Below are 27316 nucleotides of genomic sequence, written 5' to 3'. Positions count from 1 at the left end.
CCGCCCAAGAGAACAACTGACCGCGGGCGAAGATCGTCAAGGACCATAGCGGCCGCGTGCGATGATCGTCCAGGGCCACAAACTGACCGATCCGACCCATCCGCCACAAACACAACACAAAAACGCAGAGGCGAGATTCGGAATTCGCGGGTTTACTGTTTGTCGGCCGGGGATAATACGAGCTGTTGTTGCCGCGAGTGATGAACGCGCGGAGATTTGCTAGGATGTATCCGAAGGCTTTTTGCCAGAAGAGGCACTTGTTGGCGATGCGGGTATGCGCGACGGTGGACCGCGGAAGGCGGACGGCGCCGCAACGCTCGGACGGGGGAGGGGGAGGGGAGATAGGGAGCTGGGAGAACAAAAGTTTGGATCGTACACAAATGCGCCCTTAGTGTCGCTCCGGACGCGACAGTGAGCATCCCAATTGAATGCTTCGTACATTCATGGAAAAAAAAAACATTCCACAAAGTACCCTACCTACACAAAATTCTGTATATTTCTATAATCGCCCATAGTTGATTTTATGATACCTTTCACAAAAAGAAGCTAGTGTGTAGGGGCATTTCTTTACCTACTATTCTTTCTTATATTACAGTTGAAATTGGATTGTCAGTTGAGAAAAATGCTGTCCATCAATTCTTCTTTTCCTTCTCCTCGTGCATTTTCTTTTTTCACTCTATCAGATCGACGTACCTACCATGATTTCAGCTCTCCCTAAACACCCGAATTCGAGCTCTGTTCCTTTCCCCGGCTGACCAGATCCCGCGCTCGGTCAGCCGGCCAGCCCTCATCGACGGCCGAAGGACGGCCGCCCGTCTCGCAGTGCGCGATGCAACTTCTTACTTCCGACATGATAAGACCGGCCACATCAATGACAAAGAGCCGCCGCGGTGGGCACCCGGTGCCTTTGTGACCGCTGCCGGTGGCAAAAAGCCGAGCTGCGACCGGAATCCGCCGGTGACCAGCGACCACTCGACTAATGTGCGACCCTGTCCGACTGTGGAATGAAGGAGCAACGTAACCGACTCGATGGGATTGGGAAGACGCTCGATTATGTGCATCTAATGGTCGTGATAAACGTTAACAAATTCCCATTAGCTGGGCAATGTCGTGAGCAAAGAGCAAAAGGCTCAACATTGAACATACCTAGGTATACGGGTTATTCGAAGGGCAAATGAGCTCCATTCATAATTAACAAGGGTTTGCCAGTCCATTCTTTTTGTGAGTCAGACCGTCAGGCAATTATCTATATGTGTCAATATTGGTGCACATTTGTTCCGCTGTGGCGCAATCAAATAGCCTTGGTGTGGGTACGCGCACTGCAATCTAAGCGACATGATAAGGCCGGTGGCAGACTTTTTAGAGGCGCTTTATTAGCTATCGGAGACGGCCGACGCGGCCCGTCCGTGCGAGGCTCCGTTGTTTTTGCCCCGGGCAGTCACGTGGCCCGATCGATCACCGTACGCAGCCGTGTTCCAGGAAATTAAAGGGCCTCGTCATCGCTCCCAGCTGATCTGAAATCCGGACCGAGCCGCCCAAATGGCCGACTGACAGACACAGCCAACCCGTCCGCCAAATGGCGGCTCGGGCGCTGGACCGATCGCCTACTTGTGTCGGTATGACGGCAGATTAATACGGTGCAGCTGCGCCGCCCAGCCGGGCCGCAGGTGCCGTGCATTAATTCGGCCGTCACTTTATTCGGCGGTGGGCGACGCGTTTTTACGCCGCTCGCCGGCGCGGCGTTACCGAGGCGTTTTGCCCGGTATTGATCTGGCCCGTGCCGAGTAACCGGCCGCCGCTGGACGCTGCGCCACACCCCGGCCGTACGCCGCGCGCGCCCGGCCGCACGGCTCACAAAACGGCTTAACTTTTCTATTTCCCGTGTGCCGCCAGCGGCGCCGTGTCCGCGGGCTGCGGCATTACCGGTGCCGAGTGCACGTCGTCCGCCGCCGCCGGCGCTCCCCGTATACCGAGAACAGGAGCTTCTGCCGGTCGCGGCGCATCGAGACAGAGCAGAGCGTCAGCTCGCCAGTGTTCCATTCAGGACATCAGGTGCCGCAGCACAAACGTCTTGTATGATGGCACTCTTATAAGGCAGCCAGCGTCTCCATATGTTTTGTGGATTATAGTGTTTGAGCGACGACACGGCTTTAAACCCCTCAATATTGCTGGGATATGGCGTTTCGCCGCGTAACATCTGCCATCAAAGTCAAACGGCGCCCCGAATTGTACCGCCGCTCGGCGTTTCCGCCGCGGCGCTTACGAGCTCTCCTCACAAACGGTGGACTCGTCAACACTGGCCGACGGGCCGACGGAGCGGGATCTCTGCTGGTGAGGTGGGTGTGGGTTCCGGGGGCGGGGGCGGCAGCGGCTGGGGGCGGCTCCGCAGTCGACTGCCGCGGGCTGGCGGACGGCCGGCCACGGCCCATTTCTTCTCACGGCCCAGCGACGGCCGTTTGGCCCCGGGGTCGGCGGGCGCTGGCTCCCTTCGGCGCCGAGCCATTGTACGACAGTGCCGCCACGGGCCGCCGCTCTGCCCCGCTCCCCTCCCCGACCGGGACGGCATCCGACCCACTCCCACTCTGTTTACCGACTGCCATAATCTCCTCTTGACTTGGAGCGAAAAGGGAGGATAAGTCACCCGCCATTTCTCAGCACCTCTGGAATCAGCTAACCGACAATTGTTGCGCTCTTTGAAGTCCGCTGGCCACTCATCCCGTTGGAAAATAGAGACTGGGAAGCCGAATGGTCCGCCACAGCCCTCGACTCAGACAGCAGGGCGGCCATTTATTGGCCGTGAGTTGAGAAGCCGCCACGGACTGTCGGAAAGACCCGGCACAACTGGCCACTCGTAGTGCGCCGCTCGGTTCTGCCCTACCCCAACGACCTCACTGCGGGCACCGGGGACGGTGCTGGGGTAGGTCAGCCGGCGGCGGCGGCCCGCTCAGCTCAGCGTCGCGTCGGCGGCCCGCTCAGCGGCGCGACCTCAGCGGCCGGAGCGCTGACTGGGCGCGTGCACAGCCATCTGACAAAAACGCCGCGTCGTTTCCGCGTGGTGGCCGGCAGAGGATGTTGCATGCCTGATCCGATCGGATAGCGGAGTGGCCTTGTGCGCCAGCGGCGCCGGGATTCCGCCGGCTGTATTCACCGGGAATCCGAGAGAGCCGGCCGGCGGGCGGGGATTTTGGCCGTGTTGTGTTCGTGACGCCGACTCGTGGGGAGGAACGGCGGATGGCGCGGCGCTCAAGGAAAACTCGGCGGTGGCCTTGGCTCATCGCCGGCGATATACCGTTAGTTTGCAGCCTGCGTGCGTCACCGCCGCTGACCCGACCACCTCGTGACCTTGGCATCTGGCCGCGGGCGACAGCGGCCCCGGCCGCAGCCGCCGGAGAGCTCGGTCAACGGTCACGACAGCGGAGGCAGTCCGGCGGCGTCCGCCGCCCTATCACAGCCGCCGGAGGGCTCGGACAACGGTCACGACGACAGGGGCAGCCCGCCACACTATCACAGCCGCCGGAAGGCCTGACCAACGGTCACGGTGGCCGGGGCACGCAGGGTGCGGCAGTGCGCTCCGTGAAACATCACCTATGCCCGCAGCTATGATTACAAAATACAAACTTCTAGCCCTACCGTCAATCATATGCCTATCGAGCTGTTCGAAACCTGAACCTAGCCGCCAAGAAATGAAAAAAAAAAATAACCTGAACTGAGCTTTGAGCAAGGTAAGTCCTTAGCGAAGTCGAGCTATAGCTGACCCAATTCCACTTATAGCTCAATGAGGTGCATGGGGCACCATTTCAGTATACAGTTCTACCACTTAACACGTAGACGGAAGCACCAGGTCACGACGAGTCGATGAGTTGAAGGCCGGTATTGGGTGTCGGTTACCGGAGCGGCAGTGCGACCTATGGCCACATTACTGGGCCCGGATCTGACACTTCCGTGCCTCTGTGTTCCAGGATGCCGACCGGTGCGCGGCGTCGGGCGGAACCGACGGAGGTCTCTCTCACTCGGTGGTATGTACCCGGCCACTCGGAGGCCGAGCGGGGACCGGTGCAGCCAGGTATATGAGGCTACAGCTGCCGGGCGGAAGCGGATCTCTACGCAGTGACCGACAGGACAAGAGATCAGCGGGCAGCGGTCACCAGGGTCCGCTGTCCCTACCCGAGACGCCGGTACTGTCGAGTTTCCCACAGACCACCGAGCATTAGGTACAAATCGGTCCCACGCCTTCACAGGCGCAGAATAGTTCAGCGACGGCACTGCTTGAATGTGTCCCTGGCTAGTTCGCCTTCAGTATTCTGACGGCGTTCAATCCTGCTGGTTGGGGTCACGAGTTCGCTGGGCCGGGGGAGCTGCGGCTGCCGGTGTCATACCGTGCTCCTCACACAGGCCGGCCGGACAGGTGCGGGTTCTCGCGAGCTGTGAATGGCGAGCCGGACCCTGCCGTCCGGCCGGCCTGTGTCCATCGGCGTACTACCGAGCATACCGCTGCAGCTAACGCTAGGCGGCGTTAACCGTTAAGTGCCAGTGTGATGAAGCCAGCTCTGGTGTAGCGAATTGCCCTAGGTATAACGCGAGGAGTCGAATGACGCCACAGAATCAGAGGGCGTCAGATATCGAGCAAAATATGCAACGTGTCACTAACGGTGACACCTAAAACCACCAGCGAACGACGAAGTGTTCAAATCGAAGTTAGCGATGGATGAAGCCTTTAAACTTTTCCAAATTCATTTTGTGAATGTAATGCTGCGTTACTAGTTACATTTAATCTATAAGTATTCATCTTTCCGATGAAGAACTGATAACTGCCCGGAGAAATCAGTCTATACGCGGCTGTTGTACGATGTTACGCCGCAACGTTGAGCCACCTCAGTGGTATGTTTTGACGGAAACTGTATAGGACAATCGCTGTACCGTGTCAAACGACGAAAACGACAAAACACCGTTTTCGTTACAGCTTTATATTGAAAGTAATATTTCCAAGTAATTTGATCATAACCAGTGATTCATTTGCATTTACCGAAGGACGGTGGCATTTAGCACCTTCTGAGTTTGTCCTTTCCTAAATCGGATGGGTGTGCTGGAGCACCGTTTTGTAATATAGTGCGAGAGCGTTCAGTGGATTGATGTGTCCACTCCTGGCTACCCTGACCGCAGCGTATTGTTGGGGAGAATAGGGGCGGGGTGTGCTGGGGCGAGCCACCGGCCGGCCCAACAAGTGTGTGACCCATGCATTGTTGTGTAGTTACGTACTGGTGCATTAATCAAACTCGCTATTTAGTGCATGCTGTTGGCTGACGCGGTGCAATTGTTGGTGTGACCTTTCTGTCTGTACATTTCCTTCAAGTGCCCGTACAGTAAAGGCCATTTGGCTGAATAGCCTGCGGCTGGCGTGGGGGGTCAACGAATCTTTCTATCGAGTGTGCACCGTTTCTGTTGCTGCTCCTCTGCGGACGATGCGTTTGGTATGCTGGCTCAGCCTGCGGTAGCGCTAGGGTCGCTGAGGGGACCCGTGTGCCACGCCGAGCCGTTCGGCGGGACGCGCCCCCTCCGCCGCCGTCATCTGCTCTCGATGTCTGTGTCGATGTATCAGAGCTTAGCTCAGAAACCTCTCCGCTGCCGCGCTCGTGATATACGGAAACCAAGATATGCACATGTTTTGACGATCATGTGTGCTTTTGCAACGGACCGGACCGGCCCACGCTATGGGCCGCGGCGGGCCGCCACGGCGCTCGAGTCTGCACCAGCGCCACCTACCCTGACGGCCGCCGGTGTAGTGGTGAAGCTGTGTGCAGAGGGCGCTCGGAGCAGTGGTTCGCACCCAGTGTGTGGCGTGAGCCCTTCGTGCGTCAGTCGGTGTCAGCGCTTACAGTTTTGACGTTCGCCCTCATGTCACTCTTTTACGCATTTCACAATGAGCTTAAACACGATATAATGTGTGGGCTTGTCACTGCTTCCTTCCTTCATCCACTCGTACAATAGCGGAGAGCCGGGCATCTTCGCCACAAAATCAAACTGCCCGTACCGAGCGGTAGTTATCAGCTCCCAAAATCGATCAATGTAAAATCGACAATCAGTGACCATCCATACTGTATGCTTTCAATCGATCGTGTTTAGCAGTCGTTGATCCCCACAGGTTTCTTTACGTCGACTGCTGATACACACTGTCCTGGCATAACATTAATTTATTCACCAACTTTATGTTTTCAAAGCATACAAGAAGCTATTTTGCTAAGCAAACCATTTACAGTTTTAGGTCCAATGGCCAGAATCATTCGCACTCAAATATTCCCTATTTTGACATCGCTGTTACCTGCGAGTGACGATATTTGTATCACCAACGCATCCAATGCCTCTCGCAGCGCGTTAGACCGCCCTGCCCGGTCGGCTGAGCCGGTCGGGTCGTCAGTGGCCAGCTCCGCCTGTCTGCACGGTGGTGCCACCACTGTGTGCGCACTGGGACCGGGCAATGCGCTCCGCTGACTGGTTTTGTGCAGCTGTTCACGTTTCGCTATGCGGCTCTGTTTCACACGAGTGTGTGTGTGTGCGTGCGTGTGTGTTCCGTGTACGATTTGGGAACGTGCTTTGTCAAATAAAAACCGCAGACGAGACCCAGTGTGTCATCCAGGCTATAGTTACTGGAGCATTTGGAACAATGCATTAGGCTGTAAGTCGGCAGTACAAGCGACGAGACTAAAGAATGGAGAAGATGGACAGGATGGATAAAAAGAAACAGATTAGGCAACTCCAAGAGTTGATTTTCTATAGGGAAGTTTGTTTTTGTTTCGAGATGAATTATTTTGAACATAAGCGGCTCCAGTTACCTGCACCATTCATTTTCCGGGAAAAGATTCAACCAACGATGGCTCGGAACTTCACACTTGGAATCTGGGGTGCCTCCTTCGGCATCCGTCAACATTGCGAATTATTCTGCAAAGACAGTGATGACTAGAGTACACGTTTGCCACGGAACCCAGCCAATGTTTACTTGAAGCATCCTTTTATGGTATTTTAAGTTCAATCTTAAGCTATGATGCAGCCTTAACACTGCTTAAAAATGGCTGGTACTTTGCAAACGGATAAAATCAACATCAAATTATTGCACGATCATGCAAATAAATCTGTTCATCAGTCATCCGCTACCGTTCCATGGTCAGATCACTAGGAATGCAGGGTCCAACACTTTGTAATGAACAAACTTAACAAGGTAACATGCATCATCAGTGCAGGACGCACCCCACGACTCTCTGGGCTTGTCCGATCTCCCGGCTCCCCGCGATAGCACTGGTGTCTGGGAGCTCCACCATACTGTCGCCGTGACCGGTCACGGGGCGGGCGTGGCCGACTGACCCCGGTCGCGTCCCCCGGCCGCCGTCAGCCAGCCCCAGCACGGCCTCACCTAGTGCCAGGTGTCGATGAGTAGCGCCTCGGAGCCGTAGCAGGCCACCACGCGAGGGAACTGCTTGTCCTCGCACACCAGCACGTCCTGACAGCGCACACTCTGGGGCAGGTTCCGCACCATGCCGTTCGTCATATACGTCCTGTCAACGGAGACCCAATGGAGCGGAGGTAAGCTTCAAGTTAAACGTATGCATATTTCATGCGTAGGCTAGCCTCCGCATTCGTATTATCCCGTGTAAAATTTGCACTTCAAGAGGCAAGTAAAAATGAAAGACATGGCGTTAAAACATGTTTCTTATTCACATATGTAACGTCCACAACCCCCACCTGACCCGCTATCAGTCATTGATGTCACCACGTCACTTACCTGGTCACCACGCCACTGACCTGCTGTCGATGACGCGGATGATGTTTGAGAAGCCGCCGGAAGCAGCCAGGGAGTCTTTACCCATGAACTGGGCGCAGGTCTGCATGCTCTCGTACGTATCGGGCTGCAGGTCGGTGATGAGCTCACCGGAGCCGTAGTCCCAGATCTGCAGCGCCTGGCGCCGCCGCCACGACGCCGTCACGATGTGGTTGGTGAAGCTGAAGGACATGCCGCCAGGAGATGACGCGGGTCAGCGGGCGGGCGGATACGGAGCGACGGAACAGCAGGCGGGAGCGGGAGGGCTGAGTGAGGTTGGACATACGATACGACGAAGCGAACGACGGATCACGAACGGCGCCGAGTGGGAGACGAGTTTTAGAAACAGGGGTGTTATCAGGTGCAGAGACGAGCAAGCATGTCGATTGTCGAATCATCGAAACAAATAGCAGACCTGGCTAGGACAACATGACATCTATCCGCATTTTACTATTTACAGGTGCGGAACTGTTTGTACGGTTAATTACTTGTATGAATGATAGTAAGTAGCGCTGCTATACCTACATCGACGAGTCGGGTCGCCTTGAGTCAATCCCGCGCACACAGGTCTTTTGTGGACGGGATGCCGTCTGCCTACTGACAGGTGAAAGTGGCCCAGCCACGCCAACGTACCTACCTATAAGTGTGAATTGAGTCCGTCAATCTCGTCAATGTCCGTCTGTCAGCTGAGTACTCACGGGTCGATGCTGAGCCCCTCGCCGCAGATGTGCGGTCCGTAGATGCGGCGCACGGCGTGCGGGTGGCGCATGTCCCAGAACTGGACCGTGTTGTCCCAGCCGGCCGAGAGCAGCTCGTGCGGCGTCAGCGGGTGGCCGGCCAGTGCGAACACGCGAGACCGGTGCCCGTCGTTGAGCGCGTGGTTCGACGAGGCGCTCAGCCGCCCGGCCTGTGTGCCCGTGGCCACGTCGAACACACGGATAATGCCGTCCTCGCCGGCGATCTGAAAGTACTTGCCGAGACAGTCGAAGGAGAGCGCCAGCACCTGTTCGTCCACATCCAGCGTCTGCAGACAATCGCCCGTCTGGAAGCGCCAGAACTTGATCAACCCGTCGCCGTAGGTGCTGAGCAGCACGGACGACGCCTTGCCCTCGGGCACGGGCACAAACTTGGAGCAGGTGACGGGCATGCAGCGCTCCAGGGTGTCGCTGTCCTGCAGCAGCACCATCTGACTGGCCGCCGTGTCCGTGTGGTGGATCGACGTCGAGCCGGTCACCATGCCGATGGCTAAGTAGTTGCCCCGGCTGCTGAAGCGGCAGCACATCACCTCGGACGGCGTGCTGATGGACGTGGCCACCTTGACCATGCCGTCCGTCTGCAGCTGCTTGCCCTCGCCGAGCATTGCCAGCGCCAGGGACTGTGAGCTCTGCTCGGCGTTGGCGGGCGGCTCCACTGAAAAAGACTTGCGCTTGGGCAGCGGGCGAGGCTCCATTGTCAGACGGGAGGAGGCCGTCAGAGATGAGTTGAGCTGGTTGCTTTGACCGTTACTTTGGCTTGGGCCATCGTTTCGTCTTGGTTCCGCCTGCAATCGGTCGCTGCTAACGTCGGATATCCGGACCCGACGCTGACTATCTTCCCCTACACCGGACACTCGTCTTTTCTGCGACGAAGAAGCCTGTTTTAACAAATTTGCTCCAGCTTTGTTCTTATCCCTGTGGAATACTCCCTTCAGGCCTTGCAGCATGATGCTTTAAAAACGCCGGATTAAAGATAAATTATTTCCAGCTCGCGCCGTGCGGAGCACCGATCCAGATCACTATTGCCCAGTGCCCTGTTAGCACTCGAGAACACGGGCGTAGGAACGTCATGAAAAGTGGGTGGGCCACCCTGTCAAGGGGCCTCCTTTTCCAGGGGGCCTCCTATTTTCAGGGGCCTCCAACTTTTGCCTCGTCCTGCTGGCTGCTTTCAAGTATGACCTCCAAATCTAGCTTCTGAGATCGGGCAGATGTACCCAGGGGCGTAACCGCTTAAGCGAACAGTGCGGAAAGTCCGCACCATTTTTAAAACTTATTCCCCTCCGATTTTTAAAAAATCTATTTGCCGCAAACGGCGCATGACCCCTGAAAACCCTTGCACAAATGTCTTCCTCGTTTCCCAGGTGCCCCCATTAGCTTCATAGGCGTCCTCTTTGGCATATACATAAGCGCCCTATGTATAGTCATCAGAGACATCCCTATATGTCCCACAGTCAGAAACACTTATATACAAACAAACAGGGTTGTCGCATACAATGTGCGCTTATCATAGGTGTCTGTCTCTCTTTAATGGACACTTGAAGGCGCCTCTCTTTGCCATGCCGGCGCGCCTGTTTCTTATGAATGCACCCCCATGGCATTGATCAATTGCAGTCTGCAGACCTCTATTGCATGTGGACGCCCATATATGTAGGCCTCAGAGGCGCCCCTCTTTCGCATTGAGACGCCCCTATGGGCTTCATAGGCGCCCCTCTATTGCACGTAGGTGCCCTACTGTCTCAGAACCGCTCCCCTTTGGCATGCAGACGCCCATCTTTCGTACGGAGGAGCCGCTGTGGTTCTTAGAGACGGCATGGTGCTCCCAGACGCAGATGGGGCTCTCGGAGTCGACAGTGTGGGACCTTCAGTCGCTGATGGGTGCCCGCCAGATGTGGACCCTCGGAGAAGCCGGTATGGGGCCCTCAGAGATGCCGGTATGTGGCCCTTACAGACACCGGTATGGAACCCTCAGATACTTCAGTGTGAAGCCCTTACAATTGCTGGTGTGGGGCTATGAATGCGCTGGCTTAAATCCCTCAGAGGCCGGTACATGGACATTAGAGCTCAGTGATAGCTTGTGTGGTGCCTTCAGTGGCCTTGTGGAGCCGTTAGACATCAACATGGTGCTCTCAGGAGCCGGTGAGTCCTCAGAGTCACCGGTGTGGGGCCTTCAGAGCTCCGAGATACTGGTGTGTGGCCCTCAGAGGTGTCGGTGTGGGTCCTTCAGATGTACCTATAGAGCCTTGAGATGCACAGGTGTGATGGCCCACAGAGGCGCCGGTGTGGGGCCCCCAAGAGCCACCGATATATAGGGCCCTAAGAGACACTAGTATGACCCTCAAATGCGCCGCTGTGTGGCGCTCATAAACACTGGTGTGGAGCCATCACAGGCGGGTGGAGCCGTTAGAGGCCGGAAAGGGCCCTTAGATGCCTACAAGGAGCCTTCAGAAGCCGGCGTGGCACCCTTAAGGGGATAAGCGTGTCTATTTAGGAGCCCTTGAGGTGCTCTCATGAGCTCTGTGGGGCCCTACCGAGCCGAAATATGGCCACGGCCAGTTGCCGCCGCATGGCTCTTCGGACTATCATTCTCAGGGGCCTCATCTGCCTAGTTTGAATAGAAGGGCCTCTCAGACCATCAGTCTCATGGGCCTCCTCTGGCTAGTATAAATAGAAGGGCCTGTTAGACAATCAATCCTAGGGGCCTCCTCTGGTTAGTATAAATAGAAGAGCCTCTCAGACCATTAATCTCAGGGGGCTCCTGTGGACAGTATAAATAAAAGGCCCTCTCAGACCATCAGTCTCGGGGGCCTCCCTAGAAAAGTGTAAAGGTGGATAGAGGGCCCCCTCAGATTCATTAGAAGTGGACCTCTCTGACTATCAGTCTCAGGGGCCTCTTGTGGCCAGTATGAATATAAGAGCCTCTCCTCAGACCATCGGTCTCAGGGGCCTATTCTGACTAGTGTGGATAGAGGGGCCTCCCAGACCGACAGTGTCAGGGGCCTCCCCAGACCAATGTGGATATTGGGGCCTCCTCAGATCCACTAGGGCCTCTCAGACCATCAGTCACAGGGGCTTCGACTGACAAGTATGAACAGAGGGCCTCCTTGGATCCATCACGGCCCCTTGGAGTCCGTGCGTGGGGATTCGTGGAACTTATTTTTACCGAGTTTGTTTATTCTGGAAGGTGACAACGTCCTCTCAAATCGAGACGAGGGGCCTCGAGTAAAAAGTGGGTGGGCCAAAACACATGGTTGGCCCCCCACCTCGAAAAGTGGGTGGGCACTTGCCCACCTGGCCCCCCCTGTTCCTACGCCTATGCTCGAGAACACAATTTGAATTAGCGCAATCCTGTTACAACTAGGTATAAATATCGTCACAGCCACCCAACCACTCACTTCAATATAAAGCAAACGCGAGGTTTTTCAATAAATAAATACGTTTTCACCCCATAATCTTGTTTTTAGGGTTGTGAAACCCAAGGCCGTATAAGGTGAAACCCCAACACTGGTTTGTTGTGGCTTGTGGCTCGGCAATCAGCTGGTACTTGTGAGGTTTGTGTACAATAGTGACGGGCTGTTGCTAGGGTGATTCAGGTACTTGTAATTCAACACAAAAGATGAATTGTGATTTCTTAAAAAAACAAGGTTGAGACAGTTCAAAATGATTTTATATGAGTACAATTACATAAAATTGAAGGTGGTTTAATTTTTTTTGTATATCAAGAACCAAAATTATGTACTTTTTAAGGTACTCAGAGAGCCCAGTACCATAGTGACGGAAAATCGAATTCTAACGGCGAGTGACGTCAGTGGCGTTTGAGACGGCGGGTGGAGTGGGGTGTGCGTCGTGCGGAAATTGTGAATATATTGCTCAGTCTGTGATTGTGCGGTTGGCAAAGTGTGACATGTCCGACATGCTGTTTGCGTGCTCTAGGTGTTTTAGCAGACATCCATTTGAGGAACTTTCGCAGGGACAGCAGCTTTGTAAGGTCAGTTTCGCAATGCTACGAATGTGGCGCATGGTAATATATAGGTTGGATTATTTTTATCTCATTTGTTTTACTTTTATGCATTGTGCTCTTACATGCTTGACGCTTAAAAGCTGTCATATGTTTTGCCCTTATTGCAGCATTTAATGTATTTTCCTCCATGCTCATGAATCCCTTCTGATCTCGATAATCCTGTTTGTTTGACATCGTCATCATTATCATCATAGGCCTGAATCTGGTAGTAGGGCCTTGTTAACACCTGAATTGAATCATTCACCCCACTGAACTCTATCACCCATAGGCATGCATGCAAATTTCATCATCTTTCGAGCGAGCTGGAAAAAACAAGGATTATGTGTCATCAAAAGTTGTACCAATGTAACAATGAGTTTGCCTCATTACGATAAATGGGGCTGAAACTAAAAGATATGACTATATCGAGCCAAAATCAGCAATTCATATGACCCCTTCATTTGAATGTGAAGGATTTCCTCTGATGGCGCCTTTATTTACCTAGTGAACCAACCTGAGTAGTAAAAGAATCTTGTATACCACCAAGTGTTAACGATGGTTTTAGTCTAAGATTTTAAAATCGTTAGATCTCGGCTGACGTCACAAATTCTAAGGGGGCATTCTAATGCATTAGCCCCTTAGAATCCAAAAACTTCAAGTTTGAAATTCCATATATCCGAATTAAAGCATTTTTCGATGTTGTGAGTGCCCAAACCGGTAGTTGCAGGCCATGGCCACCAATTTGGCTATCTCAACTCAAAGCTAATATTAAGGTGGGATGGTCACTTTAATCTCGCGAGAGCCGTACATAGAATGTATGAATGGGCAGCTGACATACCTGGAGCCTATGATGGGGAAGGTTTCCTGTCATACTATGTTCAATGCCCACTTCTTTATGATTCTGGTTCAAACGAAGCATAAGTACCTAGATAAAATCAGAAGAGCTTGTTTCAAATAGGATCTGACTTACTATCCAGTGTTGAAATTCTGGGTTGAATTAGTGGGAGAATACTATTTAATGCCAAAATGTTAATGTCCCCATTAGACGTGTGCATGGATCTGAGGACTGAGGGGTGGATCTATGATCTCAGTGGATCTCAAAGCAAACTGTATGTTGGAATCTTTGCTCCCGCTGGATGCCGCATCACAAATATATCCTAGATTTTGATCTCATAGAATCTGAAGTCATAAGAAACCAAAAAACATGAATTTATGATCTGAGTGGATCCTACCATGCACATGCTTCCAAGTGTTTATATGTCAATAAATGTCACAGAACTGTGAATTATGACTTGCAATCACAAAAAATTACTAAAACAGAAATTTTGTGGGTTTCAACAAGTGAATCCTTAGGGAATGAGGATCTATGATCTCACTGGACCTCGAGTAAAAAATTAGACTCGGATCTTAGATCTATGATCCCAATTGATCTCTCGATAAATTTAAGAGCTGGATCTATGATCCCGTCGGATCCGAGCTCAGAATCCATAAGATCAGATCCTCCCACCAGATACATTGTCTCGGATCCATGCACGTGTCTGATGCCTATCAAAATCGGACACGGTCCGTCCCAGCTGCGGCTGCGCTGCACCCACCAACTGCGATCAGCCCGTCAAGGGTCTCATGTATCGAGCGCCGTGGGGACTCGAACCGGGGGCACTCGAAGCTCACAACACCGGGACTACAACGTTCGGTTAGCTGAACTAGGGAACGAACTTTATTTTGTTGGGTTAGGCCCTTTCGGTCTGACGAGACCATTTCATAGCCGGAAGGGTGCTAGGAATTAGGGGGAGACATTGGTCTGGGCGGGCACCCTAGGGAGTCAGCTGGATCCAATTGGACAGGCCACCCACCTCACTGATACTGCACCCAGCTACGGGCGTGCTCCTGCTTCCTGCATGGGATATTGATAAAGTTGCCCGTCCAGCCCGAAACAGGGGATCGAGTGGAGGAGGAGGATTTGATTACGAAACGGTTCCGACGGAACGAATGATTGTTTGTGTATGAACATATTTTTAAACTAACCTGAGTCACTGACCTTGACCTGATCTTCAAGTGACATGGACACGCGTAGGTTTACTGAAATTCAGTATGTAAACGACGTGGTCCAGTGAAGAATGGTCGAAATTAGTTACGTTGGATCTAGGTCAGGGCCTATTTTAACCCGCGCCCTGCTGGGGTCTGCCGAGCAACGCGCCCTGCTGGGGGGGGGGGGGGGATATTTGCCCCCCACCCCTAAGGTCTCGATAACCACGCAACAAAGCGATAAGCGGCAAACAGTGTTGGGTAGCCCTACCAGGGAACTACCTTGTGACCCAATTTCATTGACCTAGGTCAAACCGATGACGTCATAGGTCAGGTCAAATGTCGAATTTTCACCGTTCACAGGCATTTCCAGAAATGTGTTGTGGAATCGAGTAAATTGGTAATTTATTGAAAACCATCGATGGTATATTGTTCGTCAAACACATACTTTGCTATCTGAGGTCACTGATACCAGGTCAGGTCACAGCGAGGTCAGGTCACCGGGGTCACAATATGAAAGTGTCGTGTGATACATGTTTTATGGTCCATTTTACATGACAAATGCGATTATGTGGGTTAGGCAGCCTTTGGGGCCAGCCTAGGTCACGTTTTGGTGAAGGTCAGGTCAAATTAGGTCAAATTTCAAAGTTGATATTTTTGCATAAAATGGGTATCGATTCGATGCAGCTCGTCCCGGGAACTCTAATGGTGGTCTTTGTTTTGCCCTACAAGGTCTAGAATTGCCAAAAAAATGAGTTTGAAAATTTGACGTCATCATTTTTGAACAGTTTTTATGCTTGACAGGTCTTCTCGCGAAGGTCTTTTTTCGGTCGAAAATGACAGAACATGTCGTCATTCTGACGTCATTTGTGGCCAACCTATCATAGCCTCTGGAAAATTTTTGGTCACAATGTGTAAAATTGAATGCGAGAGGGGTGCTGAAAGTTTGGTGGCGATATCTCCAGCCGTTTAGGAGATATAGACGGAAAAGGACAGGGGGGGGGGGCCGTTTCGGCCCCCATACGGGGCGCGGGTTAAGTGTGTGATTTGGGCTAAATTTGGGTGCTATGAAGAAATGTAAATTGCACTGAGTGATCAGAATGTCCCTATATGACCCGGTTTGGCAGAGACACGGGAGCCACTGAATAATGCGCTGCGCAACGCTGCAACTTCGGCGCCATTTCCAGCGTGTTTCAAAATTGAATTTGGTAACAGTTTTCACCTTCATCATTTCTTAATGAATTGTTTTTATACATGTGCTATCTACATATTTACACTATCTTCCAAATCATCCATTGCAAAACAAGTCGTAGTATGTTTGTCATCCTGTTCCTTTATGCCCATTTTTATAGTGGGCAAATATCGACGACTGGGGGGGGGGGCAATTTTGTTGAGTGGGGGGGGGCAATTGTCCCCCCAGTCAACATGTTAAAATAGGCCCTGATCTAGGTAGGCTAGGTTAGGCTAAACTGGTTAGGTAAGATCAGCCTTGGACTCCTACTACTATTCACGGGGCAAACATCACTTCAGTATTCACAATTCACATGTTCGCACGTTTTCAATCATAAGAAGGTTTGGAAACGCGCAGATAATAGGCGCCGACATGCGTTGATTCGCTGTTCTGTCTGATATGGTCGTTAGAACTAGGCCACAGCTTATGACCTGTTCCACCAAAATAATTTTGACCTGTGGCTCATGAGTTTTTAGGTTAAAGCTGCTTTTTCTCAGGGTCATGATATTTAGAGTATGCCGTATGCTTAAAATTAATTAACTTGAGTGTTGAATGTTTCCTCGCTCTTCGCTGCTTTTGACACGAGCTATTCATAAAAAACTGACAGGAAGGGCTGCATCGACCCACGTCTATGCCTAAGTGCAAAGGCTAAGACCAAGTCAGGCCAGAATGGCAATTAGACGTGCCTATTTCGGCGCCCATTGTCGAGCATTTCTAAACCTTTTCTCTGTTTCGAAACACGAATGTGTAAAACGATGCTACTCCCATGGATTATGGTGTGTATCGTGGTCACGTGAAGATCAGGCTAAAGTCAGGAACGTGAGGTTGGTCGAGGGAGGTCATTTGAAATACCTATATCGTATCACTTCATTGATTCGGCATTCATTCAGAATTCATTAGTGCTTTTCCTACTCGAAAAGCATGACTTTTTCTCGCAAGGTATCCCCACTAAGTCTTTGAAGTCACTTTGGCTGAGTTTCGGGCAGAAACTATCGTTGATATCCTCCGCTAAGCTAGGTATCAATGAGATATCCTCCGTCCATAAGCCTCATCCTGCCAAAGCCCCAGACGGCAGACTTTGACCTTTGACATGACCGAATCTGGAAGTTAATCTTCATCTGGAAATCTTGTGAAGACCTTGGGATGGTCTCGTGGAGAGCGTTCGAACGCCGCCTCACTTGGCTCGATACGGTTGTTGGTTCTTGAGATAGCATGAGGGGGGTTGGGATCCGACCCTCTCCTGGCGATCGTGGATACGGAAACATCCTAGGCGGTGCCGGGACGAGACAAATAAGCAAGATAGAAAGGTCAGGAGCTGTGATCAGGAACTGTCAGGAGCTGTAACCAACGTGACTTCAGGGCGCAATCTTCCCTTGTTCTAATGCATTGTTTGTTGTTTCAGGAGTGCCGCGGGAGTTTCCCTGTGGTAAAATGCACCTACTGTCGATCCGAGTTTCAGCAGGAAAGGTAAGTGGCGCCAGCCGTCCCGCCAGTCTGTCACGTCAGGTCAGTGCGCCCCACAACACGGCCTCGGGCTCTGTCAATGGGTGCCATCATCAGCTCCGTGACCAGGGCACCGCGTGCTGGACGGCCGTAAATGGTCCAGCTTCTTGCCGCTCCAAACACCAAACCTTCAAGTGATTTCCTGTTTCTTGTATGGCCTTCTGAGACCCTTTCTAGCTGTAATTTAAAACTATAATTCATAATTACTTTCCACATAGACAGAAAAATGAAGTTCCGGACACATAAGCACTTAAAGAATGTTTCTGTCCTAAAAGAATTTTCTTGTAACTTTAATAGGAAGCCAACTTGCAATAATCTCTGGCCATTTATTTTTGCGTCGACAATAATCGCTGCTCCTATTGCTTTCCTTGTTAAAGTTCCTCTTCTCTATACATATTTGGATTTTTTAACCAATATCAATTGTTTGAAAATTAAGGGAGAACGTTTGTGCTACTATGCATTACACACTCTACGCCGCTCAACGGCGCCCTTGTGCAATTGCTTCATGATATTTAACCCGCGCGGGGCTGGGGGGGGGGTAAATTTTACCCCCCCTCGCGAATTTTTGCGATATCTCAAAAACGGCGGCGCGCAGCGCCGCCAAACTTTCAGTACCTTTTCTTACATCAATTTGACACGTTCCCTGAAAATTTGAGCGAAATCCATCGGAATTTTTTTGAGAAATTGACGTTTTAGTGACGTCATGTTCGCGATTTTCGCCTCAAAAACGGCAAAAGTTCAAACGCCGCTAACATCTTCATTTTTAAAGGAATCAAGACGTAACAAAAAAGGTTATACGTAATTTTACTTTGTCTATCAAATGGCTATCTCGTTTTTTTTTGAAAATTTTGGATTTTGGCCTAAATTTTTTTCAAAAAAACTGACTTTTTTGGGAAAATCATTATAATATCCAAAATTTTGAGTCTATCGAAAAAACCGGAATATATGTCAGAGAAGTGGTCTATGTGCACCTACATACCAAATTTTAGAAGAATCGGTTCAAAAATGTGGGAGTTATTCAAAATTTTATGACGTCACAACGCACAATTTTTTTTGAAAAATGACTTTTTTGGAAGTTCTAGACCTCGTACGGAAACAAAAATAGCACCATTCGATTCGCCGTGAAAAACTGCATCAGATAGACACCTTTTTAGGCCTTAACGACCAACTTCAAAATTTGACCTCACTTGACCTGACCTTGACCTGACCTCGACCTGAAATTCATCCAGAGGTGGTCCATATCACTTATTGAGTGTGCCTATTGAATTCTATGAGTAAAATGACCCATAAAACATGTGTCGCACATGCCCTTTTCTATATTTTGTTTTTTGGTGACCTGACCTGACCTGACCTGACCTTGACCTTGACCTCTGAATGATATTGTATGCAACGAATATTGTCTTGGTAGCCTAAGAACACGTTTTGGGCGATCAGTCTCAGTCCATGACTCCATTCTTCGGCAACTACGGTGCAAGACCGATACTGTAGAAACTTGCAATTTGTACCCTTGACCTGACCTTGACCTTGACCTCAAACTTTAAATTAAGTACATGTTTTTAGTAGTTCGTGATGAGAGCTTTCGATTGGCGTTTGAATTTTCCAAATCGGACCATTAGTTCGGGAGATAACAGGGGGGGGGGGGGTAAAATTTACCCCCCCCCAGCCCCGCGCGTTCGGCTGGAGACCCCAGCCCCGCGCGGGTTAAGAGACTTGTCTCAAATGGTCATATAAGTTTGACATGTCACCGGTGATGCGTTGGTGGGGATTGTTCAAAATGTTACGACTTGACTGCTCGTTGCGGTGCTCTGTTGGTGTCCCCGCCGGGTCTGCTGCCGCCAATGCAATAGCCACGTCGGTACCGCGGCTGCCGCTGACGCCGCCTTTGCCTTATGCAGTATGCAGCACCATGGACCAAGCGGCTATTGCCGAGTAGGTCTTGTCACCCCTATGGTTTTATGGTTGGCGGCACTAGCACCGGCTGCGAGAACATACCTGACTGACATGAACTTGGTTCGTCACTCAAAATCATTGAATTGATTTGATTTATGAAAGAATTATATATTATATATAGTCCTTATACTTTATAGTCCTTGAAGTACCTAATGGTAAGTAAATTTAAATAGCTGTGAGTCAAAGTATGCACTTAATGTGTCCAGCGGTTTACGACGCAACAGTGAATATTTTGACCATACCTTTGTTTAACCCTCATCTCTTTTGACCTTCATTGCTCTTCACATGTATTTTTAGCTTGCATTGATAGGTGACGTGTAACATCCTATGCTGACAGCACTGACTTCTGTTGACCTGTCTTGATACCCTAGCTGGGTCGATGGGTCAGTTTTGTATTATCCCACCGTCATGTCCGTATCACTATTCAGTTACTGAATTGCTTACAGTTAGTCACTAGTCAGCTAAAGTGTTCGACACTGAAGCTAGGAGCCCTTTAGAAATACTATCTGACACACGGCATGAATCAAGGCTAGGAATCCCGTTATCACCAGACCGGAACTCATGTCATGGGCGGCGTTCGATGTCTCCTGGACGGCAAAGATTCTTTGCCGTCCGTCCAATCCCGTCCAAGGTCAGCGGGGGCTCGGCTGCGGTTATGAAACGTGATTGGCCGGACGGCGTAGAATCTTCGCCGTCCGAGAGACATCGAACGCGGGGATGGTTTGGTGTCATTGTCAAAGTTTCTCTCGGGGTTCCCTTGCCCTGCCCCATCTGAACGCCTACCCAGGCCGTATCCGCTGACTCAGGGTCTTTGTTTTGACGTCACTGCGCCGTGCCGGCGCCGGTGTTCGGTATTCGACCTTGCCCGGCCATCAGCTGACTCCGATCGCAGCCAGCTGACGCGATGCCATGCAGTTGTCTGTGGCGGCGACGAACGTGCCATGCCTCTAGTCCTACGGCTGCCACTTAACAGCATACGATCAGCTCAAGTTGTCCCCCCCCCCATTAAAGCTACAAATGCCTCTCAAAATATTGCTAGAAGGTTCGGAAGGTCCGTCTATTTTGCATTCACTGGCACACAGACTGGATTCGTTCTGTCCTGCTGTCTGTTCAGTGTTCTCACTAGTTCCGGTCCGGTCCGAGCCGGTGGGGTCGATCGGAGGGCATTGTGCCGCCCTCGTCGGTCGGCCCAGCTACGCAACCGGTGCAGTGGGTCGAACTCGCACTTGGCACTGTGCCAGTGACGTCAGCACCGGACCAGTGACGTCACGGCGGACCGGTCGGTGACGCCCGAGACGCTGTTGACCGGCCGCCGGCCGACCGCTGACCGACCGCTGCACTGCCTGCTGGGGCAGTGATGATGCGTATTGAAATTGAAAACCCAAATTGTCAACTAGCAGAGTGGTGAATGTAATGCTTTTGGATGTTCCGGAAAAATAGCGGCAATGCTGGAGTAGCAACAAAGTTGTCATGGTACAGATCTCAACAAAGTTTTAATTTCATAGCCCTTGAAGCTCGCTTGGCTCTGGTCCAGTGCGAGCCACCCACTTTGGATACCATATCCATTACAAGCCTTTCGGTCCTTGTCTTTCCGAAGTTATAGATGTCTAGGGCCACCCATTAAAGGTAGTGTGCCAGCTTTCTTGGACCGTATGAAGTTAATGGCCCAGATAAGGAGAACCGGATTTTTAGAACTTATCCATGCCTTCAAAACTCATGGAAACGTCTTAAATTCTTCAAATTTTGAGTACCCCAGTGCGAAATTCGCCCCGACGGGTTGTCGGTCGTACCCCAACCACATTTCACACCACTATGAACAATAAATGCACACACTGAAATCGCTATTACCGATATGCTCATCCAATCAAGTTTCGATAAACCCGTTCATCATCATCTCCTGCGGTTTCGAACACGCCTGTTGGTGGCTTCTGATGCTCGTCGAGGTCGGAATTTCCAAATACGCGTGGTGCATCGGGCCGCGCGCTCTGACTTCGGCCAAGAAAAATGCGTCAGCTGATCATTGTCATTTCTGCCACTTGCGTGTTGTGAAATGGGGTCATAACTTATAAGACGGCTTTTTCATATCAATTATTTTACATAAAATCATATTTCAAACCATAAATAATGTTTGGCAGCCAAATAAAAGAAACAATACCAATACGGGCTTACAGTTTAGGGCTCGACATTGTGTTGTCTACGATTAGACAGCTGATAACTCATTCCCGTACGTCGTATGGTCGTAACACTATAATGACCTTTGCTTATTGTCACAAGTGCGCCGCATTCGCGATTGTTGCCCGACGCCTGTTTGCAGGTGAGCCCACTACAGTTGTTATACATATCTAAAAACCGAAAAACTTTTAGGCGAAAAAGGCACTATTCCAGGCCCATTTTTGATTTTTTTGCGATATTAGGTAAAAACAGAAGCTTCTTATCCTAGGAAAAATAAAATGGGAAATCTTTCAAAGGTGGCACACTACCTTTAAACGTACTAGCTACAGCCAATTTATCTGCAGCGTAATCGGGCAGCATTAGGGTCACATACGTTTTGTCCCTCTCGCTTCATCTAAGTTCTCTTGGATCTCGTCCCACTCTCCTCATTTGCCGTATCAACCGGTGCCTGAGTGTATGCAGATGCTTCCGGTCTGGCCTGGCCTGGCGGTCTGCGCCGCGGCCATTGCCCGGTGTCCGGCGCGCGCCGCGCGGGTCCGCCGACCTCTGTCCGCCGGTCCGCCGACCTCTGTCCGCCGGTCCGCCGACCTGTGGATTCGGTGTGGAAGTGGTGACGCCGGCAGCGGACTGCGCTGGGGAGAGGGAGGGAGGGGGACGCAGCGACTGTTCGGTTGTGCTTTTTGCAAATGTCTGTGACTGTTACCGGCTGACCTGAATGTCGACTGTTGCACTATGCTCTGTTCTTTTTCAGGTCGTCATGGCTAACAAATGCTCCGCACTGCTGATCACTGAGATGATGTTTGATTGTGGGATTCGATAAGATTGTGTTTGGTAGCTCTTACCATCTCTGTCTATTCTATTGTTCTTGCTCTTGGACCTCTCTCTCTCTCTCTCTCTCTCTCTCTCTCTCTCTCTCTCTCTCTCTCTCTCTCTCTCTCTCTCTCTCTCTCTCTCTCTCTCTCTCTCTCTCTCTCTCTCTCTCTCTCTCTCTCTCTCTCTCTCTCTCTCTCTCTCTCTCTCTGTCTCTCTGTCTCTCTGTCTCTCTGTCTCTCTGTCTCTCTGTCTCTCTGTCTCTCTGTCTCTCTGTCCCTCTGTCCCTCTGTCTCTCTGTCTCTCTGTCTGTCTGTCTGTCTGTCTGTCTCTCTCTCTCTCTCTCTCTCTCTCTCTCTCTCTCTCTCTCTCTCTCTCTCTCTCTCTCTCTCTCTCTCTCTCTCTCTCTCTCTCTCTCTCGACCCTCTCTTCACAGTCCTCTGCTCGCTCCCAGTCACCCCTGTTTTCGCTGCCGCCGTCCTCACTGACCCCACCCCCTCCCGACCAGGGGTGCCGCACTGACCCCACCCCCTCCCGACCGGCAGCAAGGGCAGCACGTCCACCATCTGCAAGAAATGCGAGCAGATGGTGAAGGCGCACGGCAAGCCGACCGCCTGCGACTACTGCAACGTGATCGCCGCCTTCATCGGCTCGCGGTGCCAGCGCTGCGCCAACTCGGAGAAACGCTACGGTCCGCCGCAGGCCTGTGAACAGTGCAAACAAAAGTGCGCCTTCGACCGCAAAGACCCCGAGGACAAGAAAAAGGTGGATGCGGCGTCCGGCGCGCATCCTTCCGGCTCCTCTCCCGACCAAATCACGGTACCTGACCTGCTGCCGACGCTGCTCTGGTGACGGGGGACTGTGAACGCTGGCTCTCGGTCTGCCGCCCGCCCAGGTGGATGGGACCGAGCCGCCTCGCTTTACCGGCCCACGTCAGCAGAAGGCTGTCCACAGCGCTGATCATTTCCGTCACATCCAGCAGACCGTGTGTACATGACCTGCCGTGTGTCTGGCTTTGTGACCAGTTACCTGATATTCTTCTCAGCCATTCATTCAGCGTCCTGCCACCGACCGACGCTCCTCTTTTCGAATGTATCTGCCCGGTCTCTTTAATCCATCAATTTTTTGTGACAGGTGAACATTAAGCATAATTTTGTGTGCTTTTATTCATTTATTTTCAACTTAAAAATAAATGCTACTGCGGATAGAGCTTAAATTTTGCAATACCATTGCAAGGTTGCATAAACAAATTTTCAGTATTGTTCATATGGCTAGAATAAGTGTCGCGTTTGATGTTCCATTCACATGTGCTTGTTATCTGTTTGCGAGTATTGTGGTGGCATCTGGTGTCTTGTTCAACATCAATCTCTCAGAGACGTGCAACTAAGACACGTTAGGCGCAGCTTGTGTCTGTGTGTCCGGGTATACCTCCGTCTGAGCCAATGTGAATATGCGTGCATTTCTGTATGACTGTGTCGAGGTTTCTATGTATCGGCTTACCTGTACTTGCCCATGCGTTCGTGTGTGTATAGCGCCGTGGTCTTTCCTAGGTGGATATAGGGTGCTCTGCTGACTCTGGGATTGTTGTGAACTGACCCTGTGACTATTGTAAGCTGGTTCTGTGACTATTGTGAGCTGGCTCTGTGATTGTTGTGAGCTGACCCTGTGACTTTTGTTAGCTGACTCTGTGGTTGTTTTGAGACGACTATTGTGGTTGTTTTGAGCTGACTCTGTGACTATTGTGCGCTGGTTCTCTGACTATTGTGAGCTAGCTCTGTTTGTTCTGAGCTGACTGTGTTTATTGTGAGAGCTGGTTCTTTGACGATTATGTGCTGGCTTAGTGATTGTTTTGAGCTGGCTTTGTGATTGTTTTGAGCTGACTCTGAGACTATTGTGAGCTGTTTCCGTGGCTATGGAGAGCTGACTCTGTGACTATTGTGAGCTAGCTGTTTGTTGTGAGCTGAATGTGACTATTGTGAGCTGGTTCTGTGACTATTGTGTGCTGGCTTTGTGATTGTTTTGGGATGACTCTGTGACTATTGTGTGCTGACTCTGTGACTATTGTGAGCTGACCCTGTGACTTGTGAGCTGACTGTGTGATTGTTGTGGGCTGACTATTGTGTGCTAGCTCTGTGATTGTTGTGAGCTGCCTCTGTGACTATTGTTAGGTGGTTCTGTATTGTTTTGAGCTGACTCTGTGACTATTGTGCACTGGTTCTGTGACTATTGTGAGCCGGCTGTGTGCTTGTTTTGAACTGACCCTGTGACAATTGTGAGCTGGCTCTATGATTGTGATGAGCCGACTGTTGTAAGCTAGCTCTGCGATTGTTGTGAGGTGACTATTGTGAGCTAGCTCTGCGATTGTTGTGAGGTGACTGTTGTGAGCTAGCTCTGCGACTGTTGTGTGTTGGTCCAGTGGCTGTTGCGTGTTTGTGTGCGTCTAACGTCGGGGTTGTCGCGTGTTCGTGTGTGTCTGACCCCAGCTCTGTTGTGGTGTTTGTATGTGTCTAACGCAGCTCTCGTTCCCAGGTGGACGGTAAGCTACTCTGTTGGCTCTGCACGCTCAGCTACAAACGCGCCCTAGCCAAGACAAAGTCCACCGACCCCGCTCGCCACACCCACGTCAAACTGGGCAAAAACCAGGAGAAACGCAAACCAAAGTAAGCTGCGGGCTAGTTTGTAGAGGGGCTGTGTACATATAAGAACGGGATAGAGGCAACAATGACTCCAGATTTTAATACCAGGGCAATCTGCTAACAAGAATGCATCGTAGCATTAAATTCACAGCCTTGTCGTGCAAATGATTCATGTAAAACTGCATGCATGCTGATACTCATTACTGTTCATATAACACACATTTGAACTACTTCGTAGACAAACTTGTCTATTGGTTATCTAGGGAACAATAACTTTGGAAGCAGCTGTAAGGAGCGTCTTTTTGTAAATCAGCTGTGTAGCGTTCAGTCTGTTTCATGTGTGATCGATGAACATTGAGCAGCTACCACCCTGGGTGGCAGTCTGATCGCTAGCGATAGAATACCGTTCCGGCCCGTCTGTCCCATCCCGGTGTGACCGTCGCCCGCCCCGTCCGCCATCAGGTACTACGTGTCGAAGCGGCCGGACCGCCCGGACGTCACCCGCCAGCCGCTGGAGGGCTCCGAGCCCAAGAAGGCGCGCAAGGACGAGCAGTCGGACCACGTGGTGGCCATGACACAGCTGAGGGAGGAGATCGCCAGCCTGCAGCGCCAGCTGCAGCTCAAAAACCAACAGATGCTCGGAAAGGACAAGGAGGTACTCGTCGCAGATCGGTCGGCGCCCGGGGACAAAGTCGAACTTGTGCGGTCTATCAGAGCTATCTTAGATACGGTGCATGGGATAAGGGTTTGCGCTGAAATGAGACATTAGTCATGACATAAAATGGAGAAATAATGGAGATGCGATTCCTTTAAGAAATGACAAAATCTCTTGTGCGATACTGTTCTGAATAATTAACTGGCATTCTCTTTTTGCCTCTGCCCTAATCGTTCGGCTGATAATGTAACTGGATAAAACGGAAATGCCGTCAATGACTTATTGCGTGAATTAGTCATAGCCAGGATAGATATTTTTAGCAAAATTCACCTGAGCGTTACCATATGAAACACTCAACAGCTATCACCATCGACTATGAAGTATGAACCATTCATATGAAGCATATCATAGTTATAAATCATATCATTTGTTACCGGTTATAACAGTCCGGGTTCGAAGCACGACGGGCGCTTGACGTTTGAGCCTCCTGACTGGATGGTTGTGGTTGGTGGCAGGCCTTAGCCAGGCGAAGTCAGTGAGGGGACCGGCCGTGCGCGGCTATGCGCGCGCGTTAAACTTTTGACTCCAAATTCTGCCATAGAACCGGAATTGCGCGATCGGAGGGTAGCGGGCAGGGTCAACGCAACAAGCTTCGGCGCTTCGGCTCTGTCCTTGTGAATCCTTCCATTCAAAAGGCTCGGACTAACTTAAAAAAAAAAATAAAGCCATGCCATATGTTACCAAACTTGTTTTATCTCCAGTAAAGTAAACCGCCGTGACCCCGAGTCACGGGTCATTACACTGGGTCACTGACACGGTACGATGGCAGCACTTACTATCGCGCTTGGCTCTGTAGTTTGTAAAAAAAGTGCTTTAAATGAATACTCCAAATTTTACCCTCACCAGATTGACCAATACCAATTCACCTTCACCAGAAAGTAGCCTAAACCGGCAACAACGGTCGCCTAACCTACATCATTGAATTTGAAAACCTACATCATTGAATTTGAATTGCAAAATTGACCAGAAAACATGCATCACACGACCTTAGTATAGTAAGGTTCATATTGTGGCCCTCACTGACCTGACCTCTGTGACCTAACCTGGTATTTAGCAATTTGGTATTTGACCTGGCTTTATTTAGCAAAATATGTAGAGGAGAGTGGGGCAGTGCAACAAAGGATACATCCATATATCTGTTCTTAGGTTGGTGCAATGGTAAAATTGTTGATTGCAGTATGGAAAGAAACTATTGCCGATATTTTTATTAAATGTTACCCTCTAATATTATCGCTTCTATTAGAAGTATGACTTCTAATAACTCTCTACGTTTGCACGAAACTGCCCCAGGTATGGGGCACTTTCGTGCAAGGGGTGGGACATTTCCGTGTACTCCGCAAAGTTTGATGAATTACCAGGTATTACCAGAAATTTACCAAAAGAAATTTGCAGTGGGGCTTTTCACTCGATTCCTTTCGACAAGAACGCATTGTAATTTTTTTTTTGTAAAGAATGGGCTGGTCAACAAGAATATGCCAACTGCCGGCCATCGGTCCACTTCCGTGACCTCGCCAAGGTCGCGTAAATTACATACTTGTCACGACGTTGCAAGTAGTCGAGACTGAGTCAGGCGAGCGTCATAAATGAAACCCAGTACAGATAAAGTCATAAATCGCAAAAACGAAAGAAAATTTGCACGCATATGCCCCTAGGCAGCCCGTACACGAACACTGCCCCACAACGTTTTTTTTGTAATATATTTCAAAATTTCTCGT

At 50.8% G+C, this 27316-nt stretch overlaps 3 protein-coding genes across 24 annotated transcripts in view; 2 read left to right on the top strand and 1 right to left on the bottom strand.

Moving 5' to 3' along the window:
• The window catches only part of LOC122380921 (forkhead box protein O6-like), a 33201-nt gene extending 27021 nt beyond the window's left edge, over positions 1-6180 (top strand). Inside the window, exon 4 of the mRNA XM_043364537.1 lies at positions 3960-6180. The gene's annotated coding sequence lies outside the window, so the exon portion shown is untranslated. The remainder of the gene's footprint in view (positions 1-3959) is intronic.
• The window catches only part of LOC122380923 (WD repeat-containing protein 5-like), a 34503-nt gene extending 22402 nt beyond the window's left edge, over positions 1-12101 (bottom strand). The window contains exons 1-4 of one of the 19 annotated variants that reach the window (XM_043364552.1): positions 12005-12087; positions 8506-9581; positions 7792-7989; positions 7403-7544 (exon numbers count right to left, since the gene is read on the bottom strand). In XM_043364552.1, coding sequence (XP_043220487.1) covers positions 7403-7544; positions 7792-7989; positions 8506-9509 — 1344 coding nt within the window. In that variant the 5' untranslated portion in view covers positions 9510-9581; positions 12005-12087. Of the gene's footprint in view, positions 1-6172; positions 7545-7791; positions 7990-8505; positions 9606-11954 lie in introns of those variants that run through there. The other 18 variants (XM_043364550.1, XM_043364559.1, XM_043364549.1 and 15 more) reach the window with 18 other exon arrangements.
• A 258-nt stretch (positions 12102-12359) lies between these two features.
• LOC122380919 (protein FAM76A-like) overlaps positions 12360-27316 on the top strand; it is a 39894-nt gene continuing 24937 nt past the window's right edge. For 2 of the 4 annotated variants that reach the window (XR_006256420.1, XM_043364534.1), the window contains exons 1-5: positions 12360-12547; positions 17218-17282; positions 22796-23069; positions 24780-24910; positions 25349-25541. Coding sequence is in view for 2 of the 4 variants with exons in the window: in XM_043364534.1 (XP_043220469.1) it covers positions 12464-12547; positions 17218-17282; positions 22796-23069; positions 24780-24910; positions 25349-25541 (747 nt within the window). In the remaining 2 variants the exon portion in view is untranslated. The remainder of the gene's footprint in view (positions 12548-17217; positions 17283-22795; positions 23070-24779; positions 24911-25348; positions 25542-27316) is intronic. The other 2 variants (XM_043364535.1, XR_006256421.1) reach the window with 2 other exon arrangements.

The sequence above is a fragment of the Amphibalanus amphitrite genome, unplaced genomic scaffold (genome assembly GCF_019059575.1).
Source record: "Amphibalanus amphitrite isolate SeventyFive unplaced genomic scaffold, NRLGWU_Aamphi_draft 000109F_arrow, whole genome shotgun sequence".
Lineage (NCBI taxonomy): Eukaryota > Metazoa > Arthropoda > Thecostraca > Balanomorpha > Balanidae > Amphibalanus > Amphibalanus amphitrite.
Note: the sequence above shows the minus strand (reverse complement) of the source record. Positions and strands in the feature narration are given on the sequence as shown.